Raw genomic sequence first — 8,881 nt, 5'->3', positions numbered from 1 at the left:
TAAAAAATTAACAGTAAACATTACACTCACAGCAGTTCCAAAATAATAAGGACATTTCAAATGTCATATTACGTCTATGTACAGTGTTGTAACGATGTGCAAATAGTTAAAGTACAAAAGGGAAAATAAATAAACATAAATATGGGTTGCATTTACAATGGTGTTTGTTCTTCACTGGTTGCCCTTTTCTTGTGGCAACAGGTCACAAATATTGCTGCTGTGATGGCACACCATGGTATTTCATCTCTCTCTCTCCCCCTCCCTCCCTCCCCCCTCCCTCCCTCCCCCCTCCCTCCCCCCCCCCTCCCCTCCCTCCCTCCCTCCCTCCCTCCCTCCCCCCCTCCCTCCCTCCCTCCCAACCTCCCCCATGTCCCTCCCTCCCTCCCTCCCACCCTCCCTCCCCCCCCCTCCCTCCCTCCCATCCCTCCCTCCCACCCTCCCTCCCTCCCTCCCAACCTCCCTCCCTCCCACCCTCCCTCCCACCCTCCCTCCCCCTCCCTCCCTCCCTCCCTCCCTCCCACCCTCCCATCCCTCCCCCTCCCTCCCAACCTCCCTCCCTCCCCCCCTCCCACCCTCCCTCCCTCCCTCCCTCCCCCTCCCTCCCCCTCCCTCCCTCCCACCCTCCCTCCCTCCCTCCCTCCCTCCCTCCCTCCCAACCTCCCCCCCCTCCCTCCCTCCCTCCCACCCTCCCTCCCTCCCCCCCTCCCTCCCTCCCTCCCTCCCACCCTCCCTCCCTCCCTCCCTCCCAACCTCCCTCCCTCCCACCCTCCCTCCCACCCTCCCTCCCCCCCCCCTCCCCTCCCTCCCCCACCCTCCCCCCTCCCTCCCTCCCCCCTCCCTCCCTCCCTCCCTCCCCCCTCCCTCCCTCCCTCCCTCCCTCCCCCTCCAACCTCCCTCCCTCCCTCCCCCCCCCCCCCCTCCCTCCCTCCCCCCCCCTCCCCCCCCTCCCTCCCTCCCTCCCTCCCTCCCTCCCTCCACAGACTCTGTAAAGTACCTGGAGTGTTCTGCTCTGACCCAGCGTGGCCTGAAGACAGTGTTTGACGAGGCTATCAGGGCAGTACTCTGCCCACAGCCAACCAAGGTCGGGAAGAAGAAATGTCTACTGCTCTAACAGGTGAGAGGGAGGCAGGGAAAGGGGGGGGAGAAGAAATGTCTACTGCTCTAACAGGTGAGAGGGAGGGAGGGAGGGAGGGGGGGAAGAAAAATGTCTACTGCTCTAACAGGTGAGAGGGAGGCAGGGAAAGGGGGGGGGGAGAAAAATGTCTACTGCTCTAACAGGTGGAGAGGAGGCAGGGAGGGAGGGGGGAGGGGGAAGAAGAAATGTCTACTGCTCTAACAGGTGAGAGGGAGGCAGGGAGGGGGAGGGGGAGGGGGAAGAAGAAATGTCTACTGCTCTAACAGGTGAGAGGGAGGCAGGGAGGGAGGGAGGGGGAGGGGGAAGAAGAAATGTCTACTACTCTAACAGGTGAGAGGGAGGCAGGGAGGGAGGGAGGGGGGAGAGGGAGAAGAAGAAATGTCTACTGCTCTAACAGGTGAGAGGGAGGCAGGGAGGGAGGGAGGGGGAGGGGGAAGAAGAAATGTCTACTGCTCTAACAGGTGAGAGGGAGGCAGGGAGGGAGGGGGAGGGGAGGGGGAAGAAGAAATGTCTACTGCTCTAACAGGTGAGAGGGAGGCAGGGAGAGGGGGGGAGGGGAAGAAAAAATGTCTACTGCTCTAACAGGTGAGAGGGAGGCAGGGAGGGAGGGGGAGGGGGAAGAAGAAATGTCTACTGCTCTAACAGGTGAGAGGGAGGGAGGGGGGGGGAGGGGGGGGAAGAAGAAATGTCTACTGCTCTAACAGGTGAGAGGGAGGCAGGGAGGGAGGGGTGGGGGGGGGGAAGAAGAAATGTCTACTGCTCTAACAGGTGAGAGGGAGGCAGGGAGGGAGGGAGGGGAGGGGGGAGAAGAAATGTCTACTGCTCTAACAGGTGAGAGGGAGGCAGGGAGGGAGGGGGGGGGGGAAGAAGAAATGTCTACTGCTCTAACAGGTGAGAGGGAGGCAGGGGGAGGGAGGGAGGGGGAGGGGAGGGGGAAGAAGAAATGTCTACTGCTCTAACAGGTGAGAGGGAGGCAGGGAGGGAGGGAGGGAGGGGGAGAGGGGGGGAAGAAGAAATGTCTACTGCTCTAACAGGTGAGAGGGAGGCGGGGGGGGGGGGGGGAGGGGAAGAAGAAATGTCTACTGCTCTAACAGGTGAGAGGGAGGCAGGGAGGGGGGAGGGGGAGGGGGGGGGGAAGAAGAAATGTCTACTGCTCTAACAGGTGAGAGGGAGGCAGGGGGGGAGGGGGGAGGGGGGGGAAGAAGAAATGTCTACTGCTCTAACAGGTGAGAGGGAGGCAGGGAGGGAGGGAGGGGAGGGGGAGGGGGAAGAAGAAATGTCTACTGCTCTAACAGGTGAGAGGGAGGCAGGGAGGGAGGGGGGGGGGGGGGGGGAGGGGGGGGGGGAAGAAGAAATGTCTACTGCTCTAACAGGTGAGAGGGAGGCAGGGAGGGAGGGAGGGGGAGGGGGAAGAAGAAATGTCTACTGCTCTAACAGGTGAGAGGGAGGCAGGGAGGGGGGGGGGGAGGGGGGGAAGAAGAAATGTCTACTGCTCTAACAGGTGAGAGGGAGGCAGGGAGGGAGGGGGGGTGAGAGGGAGGGGGAAGAAGAAATGTCTACTGCTCTAACAGGTGAGAGGGAGGCAGGGAGGGAGGGGAGGGGGAAGAAGAAATGTCTACTGCTCTAACAGGTGAGAGGGAGGCAGGGAGGGAGGGAGGGGGGGGGGGGGAAGAAGAAAATGTCTACTGCTGTAACAGGTGAGAGGGAGGCAGGGAGGGAGGGAGGGGGAGGGGAGGGGGAAGAAGAAATGTCTACTGCTCTAACAGGTGAGAGGGAGGCAGGGGGGGGGGGGAAGAAGAAATGTCTACTGCTCTAACAGGTGAGAGGGAGGCAGGGAGAGGGGGGGGGGGGAGGGGAAGAAGAAATGTCTACTGCTCTAACAGGTGAGAGGGAGGCAGGGAGGGAGGGGGAGGGGAGGGGGAAGAAAAATGTCTACTGCTCTAACAGGTGAGAGGGAGGCAGGGAGGGAGGGGGAGAGGGGGGGGAAGAAGAAATGTCTACTGCTCTAACAGGTGAGAGGGAGGGAGGGAGGGGGGGGGAAGAAGAAAAATGTCTACTACTCTAACAGGTGAGAGGGAGGCAGGGAGGGAGGGGAGGGGGAGGGGGAAGAAGAATGTCTACTGCTCTAACAGGTGAGAGGGAGGCAGGGAGGGAGGGGGAGGGGGAAGAAGAAATGTCTACTGCTCTAACAGGTGAGAGGGAGGCATGGAGGAGGGGAGGGGAGGGGGAAGAAGAAATGTCTACTACTCTAACAGGTGAGAGGGAGGCAGGGAGGGAGGGAGGGGAGGGGGGGGGGGAAGAAGAAATGTCTACTGCTCTAACAGGTGAGAGGGAGGCAGGGAGAGGGGGGGGAAGAAGAAATGTCTACTACTTTAACAGGTGAGAGGGAGGCAGGGAGGGGGGGGGGGGGGGGAAGAAGAAATGTCTACTGCTCTAACAGGTGAGAGGGAGGCAGGGAGGGAGGGGGGAGGGGGGGGGGAAGAAGAAATGTCTACTGCTCTAACAGGTGAGAGGGAGGCAGGGAGGGAGGGGGGGGGGGGGGGGAAGAAATGTCTACTGCTCTAACAGGTGAGAGGGAGGCAGGGAGAGGGGAGGGGGAAGAAGAAATGTCTACTGCTCTAACAGGTGAGAGGGAGGCAGGGAGGGAGGGGGGGGAAGAAGAAATGTCTACTACTCTAACAGGTGAGAGGGAGGCAGGGAGGGGGGGGGGGGGGAAGAAGAAATGTCTACTGCTCTAACAGGTGAGAGGGAGGCAGGGAGGGAGGGAGGGGGAGGGGGAGGGAGGGGGAGAAGAAATGTCTAATGCTCTAACAGGTGAGAGGGAGGCAGGGAGGGGAGGGGGGGGGGGGAAGAAGAAATGTCTACTGCTCTAACAGGTGAGAGGGAGGCAGGGAGGGAGGGAGGGAGGGGGGGAGGGGGAAGAAGAAATGTCTACTGCTCTAACAGGTGAGAGGGAGGCAGGGAGGGGGGGGGGGAGGGGGAGGGGGAAGAAGAAATGTCTACTGCTCTAACAGGTGAGAGGGAGGCAGGGAGGGAGGGGGGGGGGAGGGGGGGAAGAAGAAATGTCTACTGCTCTAACAGGTGAGAGGAGGCAGGGAGGGAGGGAGGGAGGGGGGGGGGGGAAGAAGAAATGTCTACTGCTCTAACAGGTGAGAGGGAGGGAGGGAGGGAGGGAGGGGGAGGGGGGGGGAAGAAATGTCTACTGCTCTAACAGGTGAGAGGGAGGCAGGGAGGGAGGGGGAGGGGAGGGGGAAGAAGAAATGTCTACTGCTCTAACAGGTGAGAGGGAGGCAGGGAGGGAGGGGAGGGAGGGAGGGGGAGGGGGAGGGGGAAGAAGAAATGTCTACTGCTCTAACAGGTGAGAGGGAGGCAGGGAGGGGGAGGGGGGGGGGGGAAGAAGAAATGTCTACTGCTCTAACAGGTGAGAGGGAGGCAGGGAGGGAGGGGGAGGGGGAGGGGGAAGAAGAAATGTCTACTGCTCTAACAGGTGAGAGGGAGGCAGGGAGAGGGGAGGGGGAGGGGGGGAAGAAGAAATGTCTACTACTCTAACAGGTGAGAGGGAGGCAGGGAGGGAGGGGGGGGGGGGAGGGGGAAGAAGAAATGTCTACTGCTCTAACAGGTGAGAGGGAGGCAGGGAGGGAGGGGGAGGGGAGGGGGAAGAAGAAATGTCTACTGCTCTAACAGGTGAGAGGGAGGCAGGGAGAGGGGGGGGGGGGGAAGAAGAAATGTCTACTACTCTAACAGGTGAGAGGGAGGCAGGGAGGGGGGGGGGGAAGAAGAAATGTCTACTGCTCTAACAGGTGAGAGGGAGGCAGGGGGGGGGGGGAGGGGAGGGGGGGAAGAAGAAATGTCTACTGCTCTAACAGGTGAGAGGGAGGCAGGGAGGGAGGGAGGGGGAGGGGGGGGGGGAGAAGAAATGTCTAATGCTCTAACAGGTGAGAGGGAGGCAGTTAGGGAGGGGGGGGGGGAAGAAGAAATGTCTACTGCTCTAACAGGTGAGAGGGAGGCAGGGAGAGGGGGAAGAAGAAATGTCTACTACTCTAACAGGTGAGAGGGAGGCAGGGAGGGAGGGGGGGAGGGGGAAGAAGAAATGTCTACTGCTCTAACAGGTGAGAGGGAGGCAGGGAGGGAGGGAGGGGGGGAGGGAGGGGGAAGAAGAAATGTCTAATGTTCTAACAGGTGAGAGGGAGGCAGGGAGAGGGGGGGGGGGGGGGAAGAAGAAATGTCTACTGCTCTAACAGGTGAGAGGGAGGCAGGGAGAGGAGGGAGGGGAGGGGGGGGAAGAAGAAATGTCTACTGCTCTAACAGGTGAGAGGGAGGCAGGGAGAGAGGGAGGGGGGGGGGAGGGGGAAGAAGAAATGTCTACTGCTCTAACAGGTGAGAGGGAGGCAGGGAGGGAGGGAGGGAGGGAGGGGGGGGGGAAGAAGAAATGTCTACTGCTCTAACAGGTGAGAGGGAGGCAGGGAGGGAGGGGGGAGGGGGGGGGAAGAAGAAATGTCTACTGCTCTAACAGGTGAGAGGGAGGCAGGGAGGGAGGGAGGGGGAGGGGGAAGAAGAAATGTCTACTACTCTAACAGGTGAGAGGGAGGCAGGGAGGGAGGGAGGGGAGGGGGAGGGAAAGAAGAAATGTCTACTGCTCTAACAGGTGAGAGGGAGGCAGGGAGGGAGGGAGGGGGAGGGGAGGGGGAAGAAGAAATGTCTACTGCTCTAACAGGTGAGAGGGAGGGGGAGGGAGGGGGGGGGGGAAGAAGAAATGTCTACTGCTCTAACAGGTGAGAGGGAGGCAGGGAGAGGGAGGGGGGGGGGGGGGGGAAGAAGAAATGTCTACTGCTCTAACAGGTGAGAGGGAGGCAGGGAGGGAGGGAGGGGGGGAGGGGAAGAAGAAATGTCTACTGCTCTAACAGGTGAGAGGGAGGCAGGGAGGGAGGGGGAGAGGGAGGGGGAAGAAGAAATGTCTACTGCTCTAACAGGTGAGAGGGAGGCAGGGAGAGGGGGGGGGGGGAAGAAGAAATGTCTACTGCTCTAACAGGTGAGAGGGAGGCAGGGAGGGAGGGGGGGGGGGGGAAGAAGAAATGTCTACTGCTCTAACAGGTGAGAGGGAGGCAGGGGAGGGAGGGGGGGGGAGGGGGGGGAAGAAGAAATGTCTACTGCTCTAACAGGTGAGAGGGAGGCAGGGAGGGAGGGAGGGGGAGGGAGGGGGAAGAAGAAATGTCTACTGCTCTAACAGGTGAGAGGGAGGCAGGGAGGGAGGGGGGGGGGGAAGAAGAAATGTCTACTGCTCTAACAGGTGAGAGGGAGGCAGGGAGAGGGAGGGGGGGGGAAGAAGAAATGTCTACTACTCTAACAGGTGAGAGGGAGGCAGGGAGGGAGGGGGGGGGGGGGAAGAAGAAATGTCTACTGCTCTAACAGGTGAGAGGGAGGCAGGGAGGGAGGGAGGGGGGGGGGGAGAAGAAATGTCTAATGCTCTAACAGGTGAGAGGGAGGCAGGGAGAGGGGAGGGGGAGGGGGGGAAGAAGAAATGTCTACTGCTCTAACAGGTGAGAGGGAGGCAGGGAGGGAGGGGAGGGGGGGGGGGGAAGAAGAAATGTCTACTGCTCTAACAGGTGAGAGGGAGGCAGGGAGGGAGGGGGAGGGGGAGGGAGGGAGGGAGGGAGGGAGGGAGGGAGGGAGGGAGGGGGAGGAAGAAGAAATGTCTACTGCTCTAACAGGTGAGAGGGAGGCAGGGAGGGAGGGAGGGGAGGGGGAGGGGGAAGAAGAAATGTCTACTGCTCTAACAGGTGAGAGGGAGGCAGGGAGGGAGGGAGGGAGGGGGGAAGAAGAAATGTCTACTACTCTAACAGGTGAGAGGGAGGCAGGGAGAGAGGGGGGGGGGGGGGGGGGGGAAGAAGAAATGTCTACTGCTCTAACAGGTGAGAGGGAGGCAGGGAGGGGGGGGGGGGGAGGGGAAGAAGAAATGTCTACTGCTCTAACAGGTGAGAGGGAGGCAGGGAGGGAGGGGGAGGGAGGGGGAGGGGGAGGGGGAAGAAGAAATGTCTACTACTCTAACAGGTGAGAGGGAGGCAGGGAGGGAGGGGGAGGGGAAGAAGAAATGTCTACTGCTCTAACAGGTGAGAGGGAGGCAGGGAGGGAGGGGGAGGGGAGGGGGAAGAAGAAATGTCTACTGCTCTAACAGGTGAGAGGGAGGCAGGGAGAGGGGGGGGGGGAAGAAGAAATGTCTACTACTCTAACAGGTGAGAGGGAGGCAGGGAGGGAGGGGGGGAGGGGGAAGAAGAAATGTCTACTGCTCTAACAGGTGAGAGGGAGGCAGGGAGGGAGGGGGGGGGGGGGGGGGGGAAGAAGAAATGTCTACTGCTCTAACAGGTGAGAGGGAGGCAGGGGGAGGGAGGGGAGGGAGGGGGAGAAGAAATGTCTACTGCTCTAACAGGTGAGAGGGAGGCAGGGAGGGAGGGGGGAGGGGGAAGAAGAAATGTCTACTGCTCTAACAGGTGAGAGGGAGGCAGGGAGGGGAGGGGGGGGGAAGAAGAAATGTCTACTACTCTAACAGGTGAGAGGGAGGCAGGGAGGGAGGGGGAGGGGGAAGAAGAAATGTCTACTGCTCTAACAGGTGAGAGGGAGGCAGGGAGGGAGGGAGGGGGAGGGAGGGGGAGAAGAAATGTCTAATGCTCTAACAGGTGAGAGGGAGGCAGGGAGAGGGGGAGGGGAGGGGGAAGAAGAAATGTCTACTGCTCTAACAGGTGAGAGGGAGGCAGGGAGGGAGGGGGGGAGGGGGAGGGGAAAGAAGAAATGTCTACTGCTCTAACAGGTGAGAGGGAGGCAGGGAGGGAGGGAGGGGGAGGGAGGGAGGGAGGGAGGGAGGGAGGGAGGGAGAGGAGGGAGGGAGGGAGGGAGGGAGGGAGGGGGAAGAAGAAATGTCTACTACTCTAACAGGTGAGAGGGAGGCAGGGAGGGAGGGAGGGGAGGGGGAGGGGGAAGAAGAAATGTCTACTGCTCTAACAGGTGAGAGGGAGGCAGGGAGGGAGGGAGGGGGGGGAAGAAGAAATGTCTACTACTCTAACAGGTGAGAGGGAGGCAGGGAGAGGGAGAGGGGGGGGAGGGGGAGGGGAAAGAAGAAATGTCTACTACTCTAACAGGTGAGAGGGAGGCAGGAGGGGGGGGGGGGGGAAGAAGAAATGTCTACTACTCTAACAGGTGAGAGGGAGGCAGGGAGGGGGGGGGGAGGGGGAAGAAGAAATGTCTACTACTCTAACAGGTGAGAGGGAGGCAGGGAGGGAGGGGAGGGGGAAGAAGAAATGTCTACTGCTCTAACAGGTGAGAGGGACGCAGGGAGAGGGAGGGGGAAGGAGGAAGGAAGGAAGAGGGAAGGAGGGAGGCAGGGAGGGAGGGAGGGGGGGGAAGAAGAAATGTCTACTGCTCTAACAGGTGAGAGGGAGGGAGGGAGGGGAAGGAGGAAGGAAGGAAGAGGGAAGGAGTGAGGGAGGAAGGGAGAGAGAGAGGGAAGGAGGAAGGAAGAGGGAAGGAGGGAGGGAGGAAGGGAGAGAGGCACGGGCTCTTCCCACAGCCCACCAAGGTTAGGAAGAAGTGATGCCTAGTTCTCTAACTACTGAGAGAAATGGAGTGAGGGAGAAAGGGCGAGAAAGGGAGAGATGGAGGAAGGGAGGTTTGGAATCTCTGTAAAAAAAAGAAGCCGATAGTGGGTGAAAGAAAGAGGGTGAGAGTGAGAAAACTAGAGATGACATTTACCTGTAT

At 60.5% G+C, this 8,881-nt stretch overlaps 1 protein-coding gene across 2 annotated transcripts in view; it reads left to right on the top strand.

The window, feature by feature from the left end:
• The window catches only part of LOC112240485 (ras-related C3 botulinum toxin substrate 2), a 34,103-nt gene that overhangs the window by 23,195 nt on the left and 2,027 nt on the right, over nt 1-8,881 (top strand). For both annotated transcript variants that reach the window (XM_042316861.1, XM_042316862.1), the window contains exon 6: nt 981-1,114. In XM_042316861.1, coding sequence (XP_042172795.1) covers nt 981-1,111 — 131 coding nt within the window. In that variant the 3' untranslated portion in view covers nt 1,112-1,114. Of the gene's footprint in view, nt 1-980; nt 1,115-8,881 lie in introns of those variants that run through there.

The sequence above is a fragment of the Oncorhynchus tshawytscha genome, unplaced genomic scaffold, assembly GCF_018296145.1.
Source record: "Oncorhynchus tshawytscha isolate Ot180627B unplaced genomic scaffold, Otsh_v2.0 Un_contig_1639_pilon_pilon, whole genome shotgun sequence".
NCBI classification, from domain to species: Eukaryota; Metazoa; Chordata; class Actinopteri; order Salmoniformes; family Salmonidae; genus Oncorhynchus; species Oncorhynchus tshawytscha.
This window is presented reverse-complemented; position numbering and strand designations above follow the sequence as displayed.